General features: G+C 42.8%; 1 protein-coding gene across 1 annotated transcript in view; it reads right to left on the bottom strand.

The window, feature by feature from the left end:
• Positions 1-7,506: 7,506 nt before the first annotated feature.
• The window catches only part of FBXW2 (F-box and WD repeat domain containing 2), a 62,011-nt gene continuing 47,300 nt past the window's right edge, over positions 7,507-22,217 (bottom strand). The window contains exon 7 of the mRNA XM_064291527.1: positions 7,507-11,491. Within this exon, the coding sequence (XP_064147597.1) occupies positions 11,488-11,491 (4 nt within the window). The 3' untranslated portion in view covers positions 7,507-11,487. The remainder of the gene's footprint in view (positions 11,492-22,217) is intronic.

The raw sequence follows: 22,217 nt of genomic DNA, 5'->3' as shown, positions 1-22,217 counted from the left end.
ACAATATAGTAACTGAAACAAGCAGTTACCAAGTAAAAAGGTAAAGAAGCAAGATATTTAAAGATTATGGTAAGCGCTAGGAAGGGTGCTGTGACGCAGAACAGCTGGGAGACAACTACTTAGGGTGGTCAGGGATAGCCTCTCTGAGGACGTAACATTCAACCTGAAGTCAAAAGAAAGTGCTGGCTCTGCAAAAACCAGAAGGAATAACAAGCATAAGACCTCGAGGTGGCAAAGGAACTGAAAGGAGACCAGAATGGATGAAGCACATTAAGGACCCAGCGATATGAGACAAGATAGGAGCTAGATAATACAGGGCTCTGTAGCCATGTAAGAAGATTGAATTTTCTTCCAAGAGCAATAAGATGTCAAGGGAGAGTTTTAAGCAGTAGGGTGATGGTGGGTCATAGGCAGCAGGGGCAGGAGCATGTAGGCCAGTGAGAACCTAAAAAAAAACTCAGTGCTGTCGAGTCGATTCCAACTCATAGTGACCCTAGTGAGAAGGCTCTTGAATTATCCAAGTGTGAGAAGATGATGGCCTAGACTGCTCTAGAGGCATATTTGGGATCTATTTTAGAAGTGGAGCTGTCAAGACTTGCTGAAAGAAAGGACATATATTGTATGAGACCACTACCGTAAAAACTCATGAAAAAGTTTACATACAAAAACAAATAATATTTGATGGTTAAGAGGGAGGGGAGGGGTGGGGAGAGAAAAATGCTTAATAGACAATAGATAAACTGTAACTCTGGTGAAGGGTAAGACAGTACGCAATACTGGGGAAGCCAGCACAACTTGTACAAGGCAAGGCCATGGTAGCTCCATAGACACATCCAAACCCCCTGAGGGACCGAATTGCTCTGCTAGGGGCTGTGGGGGCCATGGTCTCAGAGAACATCTAGCTCAACTGGCATTACAGAGTTTATAAAGAAAATGTTCTACATTCTACTTTGGTGAGTAGCGCCTGGGATCTTAAAAGCCTGTGAGGGCCATCTAGGATACTCTACTTGTCTCACCCCTTCAGGAACAAGGAATAATGAAGAAAACTATAGACACAAGGGAAAGATAAGTCCAAATGACTAATGGACCATATCGACCATGGCCTCCACCAGACTGAGTCCAGTACAACTAGATGGTGCCTGGCTACCACCACTGACTGTTCTGAAAGGGATCACAATAGAGGGTTCCAGACAGAGCTGGAGAAAAATGTAGAACAAAATTCTAACTCAAAAAGAAAGACCAGACTTGCTGGCCTGACAGAGACTGGAGAAACCCTGAGAGTATGGCCCCTGGACACCCTTTCAGCTCAGTAATGAGGTCACTCCTGAGGTTCACCCTTCAGCCAAAGATTGAACAGGCCCGTGGAACAAAACAAGACTAAAGGGGTGCACCAGCCCTGGGGCAGGGTGAGAGGGAACAGGAAAATTGGTAATAGGGAACCCAGGGTTAAGAAGGAAGAGTGTTGACATGTCATGCGGTTGTTAACCAATGTCATACAACAATGTGTGTACTGTTTGATGAGAAAGTAGTTTGTTCTGTAAACCTTCACCTAAAGTTCAATTGAAAAAAAAAAAAGACTTGCTGAAAGAAAGCAAGAATGACTCCCAGATTTGGCAATCAATGATATCACTTATTCATTCATTCAATAAGCATCAATCAAATACATGTATAAGCCTAATCCTATCTTGGTGCTGGGGATAAAGAGAACATGAAGTTCACAGCTTAGGCAGGGAGATGGACCAGAAAAGAGGCCAATACAATGCATTTAAATAAGTGCAGTAAAAGTTATAAAACATCTAACTCTGCTAATGGGAAAGGATCAAAAAAAGTCTTCCTAGGGGAGGGGAATTTGAGCTGAGTCTTGAAAGCGGAATAGGAACAAGTAGAACTGCTTGAGGGTCATAGAATAAAGTTCTGAAAGGATAATAATAGTAGTAGTGCTGTTGTTGGGTGCCATCAAGTCGGTTCTGACTCACGGTGACCCCATATGACAGAGTAGAACTTCCCTATATGGTTTTCTTGGCTGTAATCTTCATGAGTCGGAATTTACTGGATGGCACACAACAACAGCAACAACAATCTTTGCAAAAGCAGATGGCCAGGTCTTCCGTGGAGAATAAAGATGATAATCTGCTTTGCAAATTTGTGGTTTATAGTTTGCAAAACACTTTCATATCCTTTATCTCTCTTCCCATTAAACCCCACCTGTCTGCACATTAACCCCCCCTTTTACACTCTCCATCTTCTGCACTTGTCAGCAACCTGGACATGCAGTGCTAGGTAGGTTCAGAAGCACCACCGGGGCTCCTTAATAGTAGCAGTAGTAGCAGCCAATGTTTGTCAAGCCCTAAGAATGTGGTAAGCACTGTTCTAACCAAAACCAAAACCAAACCCAGTGCCGTCGAGTCGATTACAACTCATAGCCACCCTATAGGACAGGGCAGAACTGCCCCATAGAGTTTCCAGGGAGCACGTGGCAGATTCAAACTGCCGGCCCTTTGGTTAGCAGTCGAAGCACTGTTCTAAACACTGATCAGTTCATTTAATCCTCACACAAACAATCCTCTGAAGTAGATTCTATTGTTATTATCCCCACTTTACAGATGAGGTAATTGAGACACAATTAACCTCTGGTTAAAAAAAAAAAAAAATTTATTTTTTTACATAATTTGCCCAAGGTCATACAGCTCCTAATGACAGAGCCAAGCTTCAGTCTCATGCAATTTGCTCTGGAGGCCACACTCTAAACACCACCCTAAACTGCCTTTCTGTGGGACAGCACTGCATGTCCAGGTTGCTGACAAGTGCAGAAGATGGAGGGTGTAAAAGGGGGGGTTAATGTGCAGACAGATGGGGTTTAATGGGAAGAGAGATAAAGGATATGAAAGTGTTTTGCAAACTATAAACCACAAATTTGCAAAGCAGATTATCATCTTTATTCTCAAATAGCTGCCTTCCCTCTGTGAGAAACAAAAGTTTCCCAACAGTGTCTGGATTATTTGTTTTAGAAGATACAGGTTGCTTTAGGGTCCTGCCCAGACAGAGGGAATTCCAGGAGAGGATGGGCTGAAGTGAATCTGATCCTGAGTTGGGAAGCAGTAGATGTGAGTTCCAGTCCTAGTTCTGTACCTAACTTACTACATGGTCTTGGGTGAGTCACTCTCCCAGCCTGGTCTTCAGTTCCCTCATTTCTAAGATGGAAGGGGGAAGGAATGGGGATGAAATGATCCTACAGGCTTTTCCAGCCCTCACATTTTGAACTATTGCTACTGCTGTTGGTGTTCTACTTCACCAGGCCGGACAGCAACCGAAAAGGAATATCTGCTCGGGGCCCTTTGCCAAAATAAAATGTCACCTGGGATGAGAATGGCACCTTTCAGAAAGCAGGCCCCATGCTGAATGGGAAGTCTATGGCTTACATCCCCCCAAGTCCACAGATCTCCAGATTAAGCACCTCTCATCCCTCCTGTCCTTCAGATGTCCCTCCCAGGACACTGGTTTCCAGGTCTCCTGCCCATTCATGTCCCTCTTAATCCTCCAGGGGAACCTGAACAGCACAGACAACATTCTTCTATACTATAGAAGACACTATACTACTGAGGATGTAGCCAGCCCCACCCTGCTCAGTGTTTGGCTGTTCACATCCTCTGGGCCCCCATTTTGAGTTTTCTATGAGCTGAAACTGCCAGGGCTTTCTCACATGTGCTACCCCAGGCTGGGTATCCACTGTCCCAAAATAGGAACCATTTGTTTGGGATGCAGCACTGACTTTTCTTCTCATGTCTTAGGATCTCCATAGTGAGAGCAGACTTGTAGGCCTGCAAGAGACTCTTTTACATCAAAGTAACTTAATCTAAATGCTTCACATAGACACAGAACTTTGTAAACTGCAAAGCAATTTCATACACATTATTCCTTTTGCACCTCATAAAAGTCTTCAACTAGTTCAGACAAGGGTAGGATGTCCTACCCTTTTAACAGGACATCCAGTTAAATTTTATTTTTTTAGTGCAAGCCTGTTCCAAATATTGCACGGGACATACTTAGGCTAAAATATTATTTATCTTTTATCTGAAATTTAAGTTTCACTGGGCCTTTTAGATTTTTATTTACTAAATCTGGCAATCCTTAGACAGGAATCATTAGCCTCATTTTGCAGGACTGGGGCTGAGAGCAGATGAAAGGATTTATCTCTTCTTTATCTTTATCTCTTCTTGAGAGCAGCAGCCAAACCTGATTCATATTTAATCCCTGGTTTCCAACCTGAAGTTAAGGAAGAGAAGGTGTTTTGGAAATGTTTACTTAACTATTGGGCTTTATGGATCTCCCATTCCTACAGGAATCCTACAGGGTAGAAGAAAGAGAGCTAGGTCAGGACAGAGAATGGTCCCAGGCATTCAGTGTTAGGTGCTCTTCCTATATGGCTGTGCCAAAGACAATTGAGATGAGATTCAGGAAAGCATGGTAAAACTATAAAACATCATGAAATTGTCATAGGGCATCATGAAAAGGCTTCTTTTCATTAGACTCCTGCCTTAGCCATCCAGGGCTGCTATAACAGTAATACCACAAGTGGATGGCTTTAGCAAACAGATATTCTCTCACAGTCTAGTAGGCTAGGAGTCCAAAATCAGGGTGTGAGGTCCAGGGGAAGGCTTTCTCTCTCTGTTGGCTCTGGAGGAAGGTTCTTGTCATCAATCTTCCCCTGGAGTAGGAGCTTTTCCTCACAGAACCCCAAGCCCAAAGGACAAGCTCTGCTCCTGGCATTGCTTTCTTGGTGGTATGAGGTCCCCCTGTCTCTCTGTTCATGTCTTTCTTTTATACCTCAAAAGAGATTGGCTCAAGACACAGTCCAAAACCCCAAGAGTATGGACCCCGGACACTCTTTTAGCTCAGCAAAGAAGTCATTCCTGAGGTTTACCATTCATCCAAAGATTAGACATGCCCATAAAACAAAACAAGACTAAAGGGGCACACCACTCCAGGGCTAAGGACTAGAAGGCAGGAGAGGACAGGAAAGCTGGTAATAGGGAAGCCAAGGTCAACAAGGGAGAGCGTTGATGTCTTGTGGGGTTGTTAACCCAATGTCATAAAACAATATGTGTACTGTTTAATGAAAAGCTAGTTTGTTCTGTAAACTTTCATCTAAAGTACAATAAAAAATAAAAATCCAATCTTGTAGATTGAGTCCTGCCTCATTAACCTTAACTGTTGCCTAACCTACCTCACTGACATCGTAGAAGTAGGATTTACAACACACAGGAAAATCACATCAGTTAACAAAATGGTGGACAACCACACAACACTGGGAATCATGGCCTAGCCAAATTAATACACATATTTTTGGGGGACACAATTCAATCCATGACAACTCCCTTCCTGCTCCAGGTTCAGGATCACAGGGTTGCCACATGCAGGCGGTCTTGGTATAAATGTTGCCCAAGAAGCCCCTACATTGTCAAAGACAAGGGCACAAAGCCCCTCTCCTGCCCTCTGGATGAGAATACCAGCCAGGGGCTCTGGTGCGACAGTCTCCAGGATGCTCTGGACTAGGCTCAGCTCATCTTTCTCATGATGGACGTCTCAGGCTCTGTTCACTAACAGATCACATGCTTATGTCATCTCCCTGGCCAGAGCTGTGAATAAACAAAGACACTGAGAAGACTTGAGCTGCCAATGACGGAGGTCAGGGGTCTTGGTTCCTTTCCAGGCTGTCAACTAAGAAAGATGATTTGCTGAAGAACTGGAGCCTGGGCGTGAGTCCTTGCCACCGGTGTAATGTTTTCACATCTGAGGTTCACTGGTAGAATCCTAGTATGTTAGAGTCAGAAGAGAGGGCCTTAAAGAGCATCTAGTTCTAGTCCAAACACTCATTTCTCCAGAAGGAAACACGGAGGCCCAGAGAAGGAAGGGACTTTTTCAAGCTCACACAATAACTTGGCAGCAGAATCAGGCCCAGGACTCATATTTCTATGTGGTGCTACATTCCTGATGCAGATGATGAGCTTTCAGTGCTAAGCAAACAGCAGGTGGGACGGATGTGGTCACTAACCAGTGCGCTGGCCTGGCGCTGTGGGTCACCGAGCTTTAACCGCGGCACACCATTAACATCTTAACCCTGTCTGTCACCCTCTCCTCCCTGGAGGCCCTGCAGTCAACAGAACATGTATTAGAAATAAACTGCTCTCAGCTGAGCCCCTAAAATTGGAGCTGAAAAGACCCACAGAGATCATCTGGTCTACTTCCTTCAGCAAGGCAGAATGCCCAGCATCAGGGATGGGCAATAGTTCCAGAGACCAATGACAGCCACAAGCTCACAGATTGGTGAGCAGGCTACACTGAGGCAGGTGGTTACACCAGAGTGGTGAGTGGGCCTTGGAGGGATGGACAAGATGTGGAGCTAGCCCAGGTACACAACAGTGACTACCAGTCTGTCTCCTACCAGCTCTGTTCAAAAGATCTCTCTACAAACTTCTGCCCACTGGCTTCAGCTCAGCCTCCTGGAATCCCAGAGACCAGTGCTTCCTCTGTAGACTTGGGTAGGAGGTGGCCCAGGTCATGCTGAGTTAGGCAGGAACTCAAATCTGCACTCAGCCCTGCCAGGGCTCTCTGCCCTGCCAAGCCAATATTTATATACCACTTTGAAGAAAAACGGCAACACCAAATAAAGAAGAGAGAGGGCCACTCTGCCTGGGATTCTTGGATGAACTCCCCTATATATGCTGGTGCTGTTCTCGACTCTGAGCAGAGAATAGAATAGCCTCTGTTGCTGCCCTCATGGAGTTTACATTCTGGTTATAGAGCTGGACAATATATGGGTAAATAAATACAGAAGATAATTTCAGGAAATGACAGTGCTAAGAAGAAAGCACAGGCTGGTAACTGGATAGAAATTGACTCGGGGGCAGCATGTTGCCATCTAGAGTATTCAAGGAAGGTCTGTAGGAAAAGGTACCAGTTGAGATAAGGCCTGAAATAAGACAAGGAAGCAGGTGTGGGAAGATCCAAGGAGAGGGAACACCAAATCCAAAGTCTTATAGACAGGAACAAGCTTAGCATGTTTGAGGAAGCACCAAAAACCAGACCAAGCTTGTTGCCATCAAGTCGATTCCAACTCATAGCAACTCTGTAGAACAGAGTAGAACTGCCCCATAGGGTTTCTTTCCAAGCTGCAGCTGGTGGATTCAAATTGCTGACCTTTCGGTTAGCAGTCAATCACTTTAACCACTGTGCCACCAGCGCTAGGCCAAAATGCGTAGAATATAGCACAGGAGGGGTACAGCGGAAGAGTAGATTTTGGTCTGAGCCACAACCTACTGCACTGTACTTGACTAAAGATTAAATTGTGGTGATGATTCCACTTCCAGGGTACCAAAGCCATGCAAAGCAGATGTCATGACATCATCATTGTGATGACAACCGGGAAGGCCAGGTGCTCACACACGTGTGGCTGGGATGGAGTCGCTGGGGCAATTCCACTGGAAACATCTATTCCAGATTTCTGTCTATACACACACACAATAAAAAACAAAACCTTGGGAGGGCTTGTATGCTGCTTCCCAGGGCATATTACCTAGAGGGAAGCCCCACAGGCTAGTGGCAACTAGAGAAGGAAGCCTAGGTTTCAAGTGTTTTTGTGAAATATAGAAGGCTAGACTCTGATCTTCACCTTTATGGACCTCCTTCCTTGCTTCCAGGGTCTTCACAGGGGCTCTTCACCTTCTTTTCCAACCAGGCCTGTTCTTGGAGTCAGCTCTGATAACATAGGTCAGACTAGGATATAAATGACACTGTGTCCTCTCCCAAGAGTCAGAGTCCTGAGCCAAAGGAATGCATCTAAAATTGTATCATTTCAGTAACCTGTCATCCAGGTTGGGGGAGTACCTGTTGAGTTAGCAGGTTGATGGCAAGCCCCTGCCTGGAGCCAGGTCTTTTAATTACAGGGTCAGTGCTCCCCCTACCAGGCCGTGCTGCCTTGTCCCGATCACACATCAGTCCTGACCATCACAGGTACTTGACTCTTGGGTAGTCATGCGAGATTCTAGAGAGGGCTTAGCACTGTATTAACTGCTGGTGTACAACTCCTGCAAAGGCAGTGAGAGTAGAAGAGAAGGAAATGGGGAGCAAGGGAGCCCCTGAATAAGCTGACAGTCAGCCCAGACCAGAATATTGGTTGAAGATGTTGCCACAGAAGAAAAGAGTCCAGCCCATTCCAGCAAACTCTGCGTGGCTCAGTGAAGATTCCCTTGCCTTCTCATTGGCATGGATTCTCTATTTCTTTCCCATTTCAGACCAAGAGAGAATGCACAAGCAGTCTCTGTGAGTTGGTTTTATCTTTCTTCAGGATGATTTAACCTTAAATAACAAGAAGAAAATCTATTCCTATCTTTTGGTCCCTCAGTCCACTTCTAGGTATTTGTCCTAAGGAAATATATCCAAAGATTGCTTTAAAATCCTATTTTAATAAAAGTTGATGGTGTTATAGATAATAGCAGAAAATTGGAACTACCCAGGTTCCAAATGACAGGAGGTTGACTACACAAACTCTGGCCCATCCATTTGAAGGAATACTATGACAAACTTAAAAATGACTATAAAGCCATATAAAACTTTTTTCATTTTTGTCTTTTTAAAAAAAATTTATTGTGGTGAAAATATAAACAAAGCACATGCCATCTCAACAAGACCTACATGTATAATTCATTAACATTGATTACACTCAAGTTGTGCACCCATTCCTGCTATCCTTTTCCAAATCATTTCACCACCATTAACCTAACCTCAGCGCTCCCGAAGGAAAAATCCTCCTTTCCCCCGAATCTTTTTTTTTCATATAAAACTTTTACGTAACTACAAAAAGTATATGTGAAAGAATGTTCAGTGGAAACAAAATTAAAAACCAAAACTGCACAAGTCAATAAATTTCTTCCCCAGAGGCCTGTAGATGAAAACTGGAAGGACTCAGAAAAGACTTAAACCACCTCTACGTCAAAGCCCACGTACTTTTTTGTTTGTGTGCATAAATACTGAAAATCAAATAAATCCGTGAAAGTTCTTTCTAACTTTTAAATACCATTTAGTATGAAATTATTTAGTCAATGTTTCAAAAAATAAATATCTCAAAACATAATAAAGAATGTTTATGATTGTTAATTGCTCAATCCTGGGTTAGGTGGTTGGGATGGAAGAATGCATCAGGAGAGCGGGGAAGCTAGTCTTGACCGGGCTTCCACTTTCCCAGGGTTACCCCAGGAGCTAAGATTCAAGAGGAGGAACAGCACCCGCTCTCAACCAAAGGATGGGAGATGACGTTCTTGATAAGACTAGTCCTTAGCCAGGAAAACCACCAAACTGGCTCAAGTGACCTGTCCTTCTAGAATCCTGCAATAGTCCCCTATCTAATAATATTAGTTGCATCAGTCAGGATTCTTAGCCGCAAACAATAAAATCTACTCTGGATAGTTCAACAGCACAATTATTATTATCACTAATGGCGATGGTGTTATTTTATGCTGCACTATGCTAGGCTCAGGGCTAAGGATTTTATGTATTGTTTCTTTTAATCCCTAAACTTGAAAAGAAGGCAATTACTTCCTTTAAAGATGAAGTAATTGAGGCTCAGAGAGGTTGAGAAGCTTGCCCCAAGCCCACAGACTTGCTAAGTGGTAGAGGTGGTTTTCAAAGCCAGAGGTGACTGCAAAGCCTGAGGTATCAACTACCTACTATCTCTCTACAGAGTTCCTGCTGAGCTTCAGGGAGAATTCAACAGGCTAGACATGGGGCTTCCATCCTCTGTGGGCCTCAGCCAGCCTTAATTTTTCAGGGCAACTTCCAAAGAGCTGGCTAGAGTTGGCTGTTGACATTCAAACCAGCAGAGCCATGAAGCCGACTTTTCCGGTGGCTCACATTAACTGGTGTGACAGCCAAGGCGTCTCAGAAGCAGAAATGCTCTCAGGGCCTCAGGAAACATCTGCAAGTTCTCAAGGAGGCAAGACCTGCCCCCTTATCACCTCTCCAGGAAAGATAGCAGGCCTGTCCCATCTGCAGAGACATGACGAACATACTGCTTTTAGTTTCCAGGCAGGTCTCAGCAAATGGAACAATTCACTTCTGCTAAACTTTTAAGATCTGCCACTCACTTGGTAACAGGCTCCATACTGGGCAGTGGGATCTTAATCCTGAAATCAGAGCGACCACCTGCCCTTTAGGTGTTCGCAGGACAATGGCGAAAACAGAGACAAGCAGCATTTGCAATCCAAGGTGATTTGTGCAGGAGAGGAAAGGTTGTGTAAAAAGAAAAATATGAACTTTGGATTCAGAAAGACCTATTTCTTCATGTCCTGGTTAGACGACTTTGGACATATTTCCTAACCTTTCTATGTTGTTTCCTCATTTGAAATAAATGTCAATAGTTTTCTTGTGTAAGTACCATGAGTCGGAATCGACTCAATGGCACTGGGTTTGGTTTGTTTTTTTTTAAGTACCATGAGAATTAAAAGGAACAAGTATGTCAATACTTAAAATTGTGCCTAGCATATAATGGAGGCTCACTAACTAGTAGCTACTAGTATTACTATTACTAGTATTAGTATAAGGGCTCCTGTAGCAACAACAAACAACCCATTGCCATCAAGTTGATTCCAACTTATAATGACCCAATAGGACAGAGCAGAACTGCCCCATGGGGTTTCCAAGGAGTGGCTGACAGATTTGAACTGCCACCCTTTTTGTTAGCAGCCAAATTCTTAACCAGTGCACCACCAGGGCTCTGGTAGGGGCAGCTATAAATGGTGTTGTTATGAAGTAAATAACAAAGGAGTTAAAGGCCAGGGAAAGCTTCCTAGAAGAAAGGATATGTGAGCTGGGAGCCCTGGTGGCGCAGTGGTTAAGAGTTCAGGCTGCTAAGCAAAAGGATGGCAGTTTGAATCCACCAGCCACTCCTTGGAAACCCTACGAGGCAGTTCTATTCTGTCCTATGGGGTCACTATGAGTCAGAATTGACTGGATGGCAATGGGTTTTGGTTTGACATGTAAGTAGGTGTTTGTTGAGTGACTGGTGGGCCGGGGGTGGCTTTAGTTAGAGACAACAACTAGGGCAGCTGTGTGAAGAGGCACATGCAACGTTCAGGCAACTTGAGTGGACTAGTTAGGGACTATGGAAATATTCCCAGCAAGTGATGAAGCCCTGGCCTGGGGGCAAAATGACTCCCTGAAGTCCCTTTTCTCCTATCCTCAAATAAAGGACCATAAATGACCTCTGGTATAAATCCATAAACCAGCATTCCTGTAAGCTATGCTCCCTGAAGCGAAGCAGCCTCCACGCCTCTGGGGGGCCAATCCATGGGGAACAAATGAAGGTGAGGACTAGACGTCAGGGGCCAAAGCCTCTGACTCACCTTCTCTGAGTTAGGCAGGCTTGGGTTTGACTCCTGGTGGAGTTGCTTCCTTGCTGCATAACCTTGACAAGTCACTTGTCTCTCAGTTTCATTACCTGAAAAATGAGAATAATTATACGTTATATAGAAGTGATTATACACTATCACAGGGCTTGGCACATGGGTGTGCTCTCGACTGTTGAGAGAAAGGAGCTGCTTTTGTGGCTGGACATATTGCAGAGTGAGGACAGGACTGACATATTTCTGGAGAAGTCCTGTAATCTCATTCACTAACAAGAGAAAGACAGACTTTCATGAAGGACAAATATTGCATGTTCCCACTTATATGAAATATCTAGAACAGGCAAACATATAGAGACCAAAGTTTATTAGTGGTTACCGGGGCGGGCAGAGGGGAGGGGGAGTCATTGTTTCGGAGGCACTGAGTACCCATTAATGATGATGGAAAACTTGGTAACGGATACTGGTGATGGTTGCATAACATGGTTAATGTTATTGACATCACTGAATTGTACATGTAAAAACTGTTGAATTGGAAAATGTTGTGTTATATACAATCAAAAAGAGTTTCACAAGAATGAGATATTATATATATTGTTCTGCATGTTGCTTTTCTCAATGAACAGTAAATCACAGACCTCTTTCCATGTCAATACATATGGATCTTCCTCACTCTTTTTGTTGAGAAATAATTCACATACCACAAAATTCACATTTTAAAAATATACAATTCAGTGGTTTTTAGTATGTTTACTGGGTTGCGCCATCACAAGCATCACCACAGGCAATCACACAATATGTGTGTGGCCTTTTGCGTCTGCCTCCTTTCACTTAGTATAATGTTTTCAAGGTTCATCCATAGGGATCAGAGGCATGTATCAGAACTTCATTCCTTTTTAAGGTCAAATAATATTCCATTACATGGATAGGCCACATTTTGTTTGCCCGTTCATCTTTTGATGGACATTTGGATTGTTTCTACTTTTTGGCTATTATGACTAATCCTCATTCTTTTTAACAGCTGTGTGGTATTCCATGGATCGGCTGTATCATAGCGTATTTAAGTACTCCCTACTGATGGACAGTTCTGGCGGTTCCTATTTTTTCTAACGCAAACAATGCTGCCACAACCTCCTTCTAGTCTTTTGTAAGAGGTAGTCAAAACTTACCTTAATTCCTGAGGAAATTACCCAACAGAAGAAAAAGGTATATTGACAAAGATATTAATTGCAGCAATTTTTATAATAACACAAAATTGGAAACTACTTAAAGGATCCACAATAATTCATTATTCAATTAAATAATGTACAGTCACTAAACATGGTAATTATGAAGGCAATGTAGTAACAAATGAAATGAATTGCTAATGATCATCTTAAATGAAAAAACAAACAAAAACCATAAGGCAAAATGGTATCACTTGGCCATACTGGGAAGCACACCAGCATCTTCTGGTCTCAAGTGTCATGTTTCTGCCATATCACCACGATGAATGGAAGCTTCTTCACTAAGGAGCAAGCTGGAAATCACTGTCACCCTGCAACTACTAAGGGTGCCATGTGAGGATCCACTCAGAGAAGGAGGGAGGGCTCTCTCCCCAAGTGACATAGAGTGGGAGATCCTTGGACCAGCAATCACTCTTGCCTTCCCTAGATTTGGAAGGTCCCACCCCTGGGCCCATAACTCCTTAGGTTCTCAGGGGGTGGGTCATAGTTGGCTGTGTAACTGTGAGAAGGATCATGGTCTAAGGCCATCTTGGTGGGTATGGAACCAGTCATTCATGAAGGAAATAGGTGACCTGTTGTGATGGGTACCCTATAAACTTCCTGTGCACTGTGCTGGAGTCACTTGCTGGCATTCAGTATCTGGGACAAAGGCTGACTTCTCAACGTGCTACCTGATACTGTACTTCTTAGAGCAGCAATTGCAGATGCATTCAACTGCAGCAATTATGAATGTATTCAGCTGAACCAATTGTGTGGATTCCTTTTTTTTTTTTTAATGTGGGCTTCCTATTAGTCATAATCATGTTCTACCAACTGGAACTTAAATTATATTTATTGTTTCTAAATGTTCTAAACTTTAAATATACTAAACATATCATTGTTGTTAAATCACACTTTATATGAAGGAATTTAAAAGACCAATATTTCATGGTTATCTACAAAGCGCACACTGATTTTCAAGGGCTCTGCTACCACCCTCCAATCAGCTTTACGAACTGTAAAAGGGTCTCTAAAATTTCCCCAACCTTAGGGAGAAGTTTGGGGTTGTATTAGTCAGGGTCGCAGCTAAGATTCTGTAACAAAGAGACCACAAAATATAGCGGCCCAAACATGATCAAAATTAATTTCTGTTTTAAAAAATAGAACAGCCAGGCTAGATTGGTGAGGAGACTCTGCAATGAAAAGGTGCCAGATTCCCCGTTGCTGTGCCATCCCCTAGGGTGTTTTCACTTGCTTAATCAAAGCTGGTTGCTACCCCTGAGAAAGGAGAAAAAGTCAACATCCAAGATTAAGGGCTTATCTTAAGTTGGAGATGACCCAGAAAATGTGCACATCACTTCCTTTCATATCTCATCACTCCCAACTTAATCACATGGCCACACCAGCTGCAAGGGAGGCTAGGAAATGTAGTGTCTAGCTGGATGAATGTGATGGTTACTTTTATGTGTCAGCTTGGCTAGATTATAGTGTCCAGATGTTTGCTCAAATACTAGCCTAGGTGTTGCTGCAAAGATATTTTGTACATGTAATTAACATTTATAATCAGTTGATTCTAAGCAAAGGAGATTATTCTTTATAATGTGGGTGGGCCTCATCCAATCAGTTGAAGGTCTTAAGAGCAAAAACTGAGGTTTCCAGAAGAAGAAAGAACTCTGCCTCAAGACTAGCAGAGAAATCCTGCCTGAGTTTCCAGCCTGCTGGCCTGCCCTAGAAATTTTAGACTTGCCAGTATGAGCCAATTCCTTAAAATAAATCGAGAGAGAAAGAGAAAGAGACAATTCCTATTGGTTCTGTTTCTCTGGAGAACAGAATCCTGACTAATACAGTGACTATGCCTGGGAAGAGGGAGAGAATAGATTTAGGGGAACTACCCATCTGCTACAGAGATTAAAAAAAAAAAAATTTAACTTATAATATAATGTAATTATATCACAACCCCATCATACAACTACTTACATTTCTCTATGGTCCCTCCCACACTTGATATGTACATGTATTACATACATTTTTACGGTTGTAAAAATAGTGTATACTGAAAAAAAACCAAACCCAGTGCCATCGAGTCGGTTCCAACTCATAGTGACCCTACAGGACAGGGTAGACCTGGCCCATAGAGTTTCCAAGGAGCGCCTGGCGGATTCGAACTGCCGACCCTTTGGTTCGCAGCTGTTGCACTTAACCACTACGCTACCAGGGTTTCAATTTTATATCCATCAGAAATATAACAGTATGATGAAAAGAACACTAGAGTAAAACAACAATCAACTATTTTTCATCTCTGACAAGGGCAAAGATTTTTTAAAAACCACTGTACCCAGTGCTGGGGAGGTAATAGGGAAGTGGCCATTCTCAAACATTACTACTGACAATGTGAATTTGAGCAACTTTTCTGGAGGGCAGTTTGGCAACATATCTCAAAAGTCTTACAAATGTAAGGCTTCTTACAAATTCAAAGGTTAAGCCGAGCTCTTAACCACTTTGAGGGTTGCAATAAACATACGATACTTTCATAATAAAGGGGTTATTTAAAACATTGAACTAGACTTACAGAATCCTAAAATGTTAAAAGCAGGAAAGACCCTCAGCAACAATTCCCTCATGTTCCAAACGGAGAATATGAGGCCCAGAGAGGATGAGTGACTTGCCCAAATTAACACTACTCGTCAGAACTGGGATGTGAACCGAAGTCTTCTGCTTTCAAGGCTGGTATTCTTTTCACTATACCACACTAAAAGAACTTTTCTAAAAAATGGCTTAACCCCTGGCAGCTTAGTCAGTATCGAGGGATACACAAAAGAAAATGTGGAAGTCCTTGAAGGTACCTTTAAAACAAAAATAACTTAAAACACACACACACCCCAAACTTCTGGTTCAACCAGTATGACAGCTTCATTCATTCATTCAAAAAATATTTGTTGAGCATCTTCTACATGTCATTTTTGACACACTACATCCTGGTAATGGGGAATAGATATGATTCTTGCTTTCCTGATGCTTACAGTATTTAAATTCTACTAATGGTAGTTGAGAGAGCCCTTGGGTGGTACAAGGGGTTAACACACTCAGTTGCTAACTGAAAGTTTGGAGGTTTCAGTGCATTCAGAGGCACCCCGGAAGAAAGCCCTGGCAATCTACTTCTAAAAGATCAGCCATTGAAAACCCTCTGGAGCACAGCTCTACTCTAACCCACACAGATAAACTCAATGGCTGCCAGTTCACTAGTTAATGGTTGCGGTCCGTAGACATTTCTACGGACCTTTTTGTATTATGTCAGTAATATTAACATCTACTTATTGAGTAAGGGCCTATTAGGCTCTAGGCACTTAGTAACTAGGCACTTTGTATAAATTATCTCCAATCTCACAACTACGCTAGGAGATAAGTATCATTAGCCTTACTTTAAAGACAAGAAAATTGAGAATCAGAGAGATGAAGTAGCTTTCCTAAAGCTACACAGCAGATGGCAGAGCTGTTTTGAAATGCACATCTTTCTGCCCTCAAACCTGGGCTCTGTTCCCTACACTGCAGCTCTACTCACCCTCCAGCACCCATGCCTCATACTTCTTTAAATATGGTCCAGTGTAGAATCTCCCACAGTGCCCCAAACTTAATGAATTTGGACCTATTTAGACTACTGAACTTACTGGGATAGGACTGAGGAATCTGCAGTTCTTAATAAAGTCCTTACGTACTTTGGACCTACGTTAAATATAGGAACCATTGCCCTAAACTATAACCTGGAATCCTACAGTCCAATCTTGAAGGAAGATTCCTTACTCCAGCTACCCCCAGGTCCCAAGCTAGAAGCACCAATCCTCAAATTCCTCTAGGTGACAGCTTAGGCCAACGTACCTAGGAAAGCGTTACACTGTGGAAGCCAGTGGAATCAGCGATGTCATTCATTCATTCATTGACTCACCAGACCAACAATGAGGGCCTGCCCTCACTGGACTGGACAATGTCTGAGGATTCTTGAAGCTCTTCTGCTGTTTACAAACTAGGAGAGCTGCTTTGGAGCAGCGTGGTAGATTGAAAAACAAGACCATGGTATTTTGCAGCTTCTCCCATCAAGAGGTGGAGTCTGTCTTCCTACCCCTTGATTCTGGGCTGGCCTTTTGACTTTGAAGAATGTGTGGAAGTGACTTGTGAGAGTTCCAAAGCTTAGGCCTCAAGGCCTTGCTGCTTCTGCCTTTACACTCTTGAAAGGCTCTGCCATTGTGTACAAAAGCCTGGGTTGAGAGACCATGTGTAGAGGCATGGCTATCCCAACTGAGACTCCAGGCATGAGTGAGGCTATCTTAGACCATCCTCAGACTAGGCACCAGGTAACTGCAGCTGCCCATCGGAATCGACTTGACCACAGTGGGTTTGGTGTTGGTTTTGGCTGAGCTTAGGTAAGCCCAGGAGACCCAGCCGACCCACCGAATTGTGAGATAAAACAAATTGCTGCTGTTTTAAGCCACTAAGCTTCAGAGTAGATTATCACACAGCGATAGATAACTGACAAAAGCAGCCATGCACAGGGGATTATTCAATCATTTAACAATTATTTATTGAGGACCTACACTGTACCAAGTATTATTTCATATGCTAGGGATCTAGCATATGAAATAATATGCTAGATCCCTAGCATATGAAATAATACTTGGAAACTAATACAGTTTCTTAAAATGTTTAACCAACATCTACCATATGACCCAGTCATTCCATTCCTAAGTTTTCACCCAAGAGAAATGAAAATATGCATCTACACAAAGACTTGTACATAGATGCTTATAGCAGTTTTACTTGTAATAGCCCCCAAACTGAAAACACCCCTAAAATGTCCATTAACAGGTAAGTGGATTAAAAAATCCATACAATGAAATATTACTCAGCAATAAAAAGGAAAATCTATCAATACACGGAATAACATGGATGAACTTAAGAAGTGTTATGCCAAGTGAAAGAAGCCAAACAAAAGAATACAAATGATATGATTCTATTTAAATAAAAGGTCTATATATACAACTAACCTACAGTGACATAGGAAACCCTGGTGGCATAGTGGTTAAGTGCTACAGCTGCTAACCAAGAGGTTGGCAGTTTGTCTTGCTGAACATGACAGGCAAAGTGCTCATTCTTGAGTGGGGAAAGAGAGACGGTAAATAAGTAAACCGATAGGTATATGACTTCATGTGGATATAAGCATTGTGAGGAAAAATAAAGTAAAAGTTCACAAGTGATTAGGGTTTGGGATGGGAGCTATTGCATAGAGTGGTTATGAAATTCTTCTCTAGAAAGGTGAAATTTGAGCACGGTTCTGAGAAGAAGCCAGACCCGTGGAGATCTGGGAGAAGTGTGTTCCAGGCAGACGGAACAGTAAGCACAAAGGTCCAAAGCAGGAAAAATCCTAGTATACTCAGAGTACAGCCTGCAGTACAGTGAGATTTGCTACATACAGCATGTACTAATAGAAGACAATGCGTTAACTTATTTAGAATTCCTCGTTTCAGTTTTTCCATCACTCACAACTGGGTGGTGTCAGTCACTCACAAACACTAAGTGGTAACTCATATGGGTATAGTGCTCACCCAAAGCCAAACCCACTGCTGTCAAGTGAATTCCCACTCATAGACACCCTAAAGAACACAGTAGAGCTGCCCCATAGTGTTTCCAAGGCTGTAATCTTTACCGAAGCAGACTACCACCACATCTTTCTCCAGCAGAGCGGCTAGTGTGTCCAAACCACCAACCTTTTGTTTAGCAGCTGAGTGCTTAGCCAGTGTGCCACCAGGGCTTCTTCATACTTCTAAAAGATTTGTCAAAATATATTTTAAAATTATTTGAGAAAGGGAGAGGGTACTCAATGTTAGTTTACCATCTTAATAGAAAATGAACAAACAACAACCCTTGCTGTTGAGTCGATTCCGACTCCTACTGACCCTAAAGGACAGAGTAGAACTGTCCCATAGGGTTTCCGAGCATGTAATCTTTACAGGAGCAAGCTGCCATATATTTCTCCAGTAGAGTGGCTGGTGCGTTTGAACCACTGACCTCTCGCTCAGCAGTAAAAAAAATGCTTTTTACTTTTTTATGGTGCTTATTGTCTCTAGTGTTCTCTTATGATATTCAGAACCTGATTTTCAGATGTAGACTAACTCTTCGAAGAATATTAAATGGTTTAAAATCAGATACAAATAAATTATGGGGCTTCCTATTAAGATGAAGGAACCCTGGTGTGCAGTGGTTAAGCACTGAGCTGCTGAGCGAGAGGTCAGTGGTTCAAACCACCAGCCACTCTACTGGAGAAATACGGCAGCTTGCTCCTGACGCTTGGAAACCCTATGGGACAGTTCTACTCTGTCCTATAGGGTCAGTAGGAGTTGGAATCCAGTCGACAGCAAGGGTTGTTGTTGTTTGTTTGTTTTCTATTAAGATGGTAAACTAACATTGAGTACCCTCTCCCTTTCTCAAAATCCATTCTGGAGAAATTATTTAAGTGAAATGGGTGGATGGAGTTGAGGAAGCCTCGAAACAAAATATAAGAAGTCTCTGGGAAGACAGAAAATTGTCTGCAACTGCTGTGTGTGCCTGGGAGCAAGGACGGAGGATGGAAGGGAGGTACCTCCAGACTGGGTGAAGGGCTGATGGTGGGGGCAGAGAGAGGATAGGCTGGAAAAAAAGCCTTTAAATTCTGTTGTCTTGGGATAATCATTGCCTGCGCCTTCACATCAGAAACCAACAGCATAGCCAGGCCACGTGGGTCAGCATATCATGAAAGCTAAAAGCTCTACTGAGGAAAAAAATAAATGAAAACAGACCTAGCAATTACAACCCAGAGAGACTGCCTCCTCCCTATGCTGCTTCTCCCTGTGATTTAAAGGCACATCCCTGACCAGAGGATTAATACCAACTGCAAAGGTAGTATTAAACCAGATTCTGTGGATCCTGAGTTTTATCCACTTCTCTCTTCTTAAACCCATTGGGAGGGACACAGACTAGAGCCTAGTCCTCAACTCTTCCCTCAAACACTACAGCGTTGCTGATACCCCAGGGGAAAGCCAGCTTATAGACCAAAATAATTAACCACCTGAGGAGCAACCACAATTAAAGGAAGATAACAAACATCTTCCATCTGAAACAAAATTACTGGAATAGATTGACCAAGTATATGTGTGGTAAATAAACTTAGAAAAATAAGGAATTTAAAAATATAAAAATTTATATATATTTAGTAAAGCTTAATAATATACAATAAATTGCACATATTTAAAGTGTTCAATTTGTTGAGTTTTGACACAAGCATACACCAGTGAAACCATGATCATAATCAAGATAACAAGCAGCTCCACACCACCCCCCCGCCCAATTTCCTACTGCCCCTTGTAATCCACCCTTCGTTCCAACTGTACCTCCAGGCAACCACTGTTCTGCTTTATGTTGCTATAAAAAACCCAAACCCACTGCCATTGAGCCGATTCCGACTCATAGCGACCCTATAGGACAGAGTAGAACTGCCCCATAGAGTTTCCAAGGAGCGCCTGGCGGATTCAAACTGCCAACCTCTTGGTTAGCAGCTGTAGCACTTAACCACTATGCCACCAGGGTTTCCTATGTCACTGTAGGTTAGTTGTATATATAGACCTTTTATTTAAATAGAATCATATCATTTGTATTCTTTTGTTTGGCTTCTTTCACTTGGCATAACACTTCTTAAGTTCATCCATGTTATTCCGTGTATTGATAGATTTTCCTTTTTATTGCTGAGTAATATTTCATTGTACGGATTTTTTAATCCACTTACCTGTTAATGGACATTTTAGGGGTGTTTTCAGTTTGGGGGCTATTACAAGTAAAACTGCTATAAGCATCTATGTACAAGTCTTTGTGTAGATGCATATTTTCATTTCTCTTGGGTGAAAACTTAGGAATGGAATGACTGGGTCATATGGTAGATGTTGGTTAAACATTTTAAGAAACTGTATTAGTTTCCTATGGCTGTTGTAAAAATATTACCCACAAATTTAGTGGCTTAAAACAACACACATTTATGATCTTAGAGTTTTGGAGAGCAGAAGTGGGAAATGGATCTCACTGGACTAAAATCAAGGTGTTGGCAAGGTTCCATTCTTTGTAGAGGCTCTAGGGGAGAATGTATTTTCTTACCTGTCACAGCTTCTAGAGGGCACTTGGATCCCTGGGCTCATGGCCTCTTTCCATCTTCAAAGCCAGCAATCACATCACTCTGACCTCTGCTCCTGCCATCACATCTCCTTTTCTAACTCTTCTGCCTCCCTCTTTGACTTATAAGGACCCTTGTGATTATGCTTGGATAATTCAGGATAATCTCCCCATCTCAAGACCCTTAATCACATCAAAGTCCTTTTTGCCATGTAAGGTAACATATTCACAGGTTCCAGGGATTAGGACAGGGACGCTTTTTTTTCTTTTTTTGGGGGGGGGGCATTATTCTGCCTACCACTCTTCCATAACTTTTTCCAAAGTGTTTGCACCATTTTGCATTCCCACCAGCAGTGTATGAGACCTCCAGTTGCTCCACATCCTCACCAACACTTGGTTTGCTTTGTTGTTAGTTGTTGTTAGGTGCTGTCAAGTCAGTTCCAAGTCAAAGTGACCCTATGTACAGAATGAAACACTGTCTGGTTCTGTGCCATCCTCACAATTGTTGCTGTGCTTGAGCCTAGCCCTGCAGTCACCGTGGCAATCCATCTCTTTGAGGATTTTCCTCTCCTTTGCTGACCTTCTATTTTACCAAGCATGATGTCCTTAGTCTTTTTAATTTTGGTCATTTAAATTCAGTCATTCTACTGGGTGTAGAAGCATCTTGTTGTTGTTTTAATTTGGTTTCCTCATGACTAATGATGTTGAGCATCTTATTGGCTATTCCTATATCTAGATCTGTTAAAATATTTTGACCCTGTTTTAACTGAGCTTTCTTGTTGTTATTGACTTATATGAATTCTTGTACATATGCTCATACATGTCCAAAAGAGAACATGTGTGAGGATGTTTATTGTAATGTTTTGTGGCAGCAGGAAGTTGCAGCTTTCACCTCTTCCTGGGCACCAAGAGGAGCAGTGCCCAGGGAGACCAACTCTGGTGGGCTACCGAGAGGGGGCAGTGCCTGGAGAGACAACATCTGAAGGGGAAAGGGGCACCTAGAGGGGTGGTCCCAGAGAGACCACATCTAGGGGCACTAAGAAGACCTTCAACCTTCATAGAGTACTCTCCCACTGCCCCCACCATTGCCAGGCAATGTCTTGGGAGGAGTTGGAGAAGCTGGAGGGAGCCCTGTCAAAGAGACCCAGAACCAAGGTCCATGCTGTTTCTGAAAGTCCTAGTTCCCACAAGGAGAGCTTTCACCTCCCTTACCCAGAGCTTGGGGCCTGCTCTTTTTTTCCCCTCAATCTAGTGATTTCATACAGGCATTGCAGGAAAATGTTGTGGCACATAAACTCCCATGAAGGCTTGAGTGACCTCCCTTATTGGGAGACTGTGTGATAGATGGGGAATCTCTGGCTTTAGGGTCTGACAGAGCCATGTTTTCTATTAACTCTGTTGCCATCTAGCCACTTGGCCTTGGGCAAGTTTA

The sequence above is a fragment of the Loxodonta africana genome, chromosome 9 (assembly GCF_030014295.1).
Source record: "Loxodonta africana isolate mLoxAfr1 chromosome 9, mLoxAfr1.hap2, whole genome shotgun sequence".
In the NCBI taxonomy this organism is placed as follows: domain Eukaryota; kingdom Metazoa; phylum Chordata; class Mammalia; order Proboscidea; family Elephantidae; genus Loxodonta; species Loxodonta africana.
Note: the sequence above shows the minus strand (reverse complement) of the source record. Positions and strands in the feature narration are given on the sequence as shown.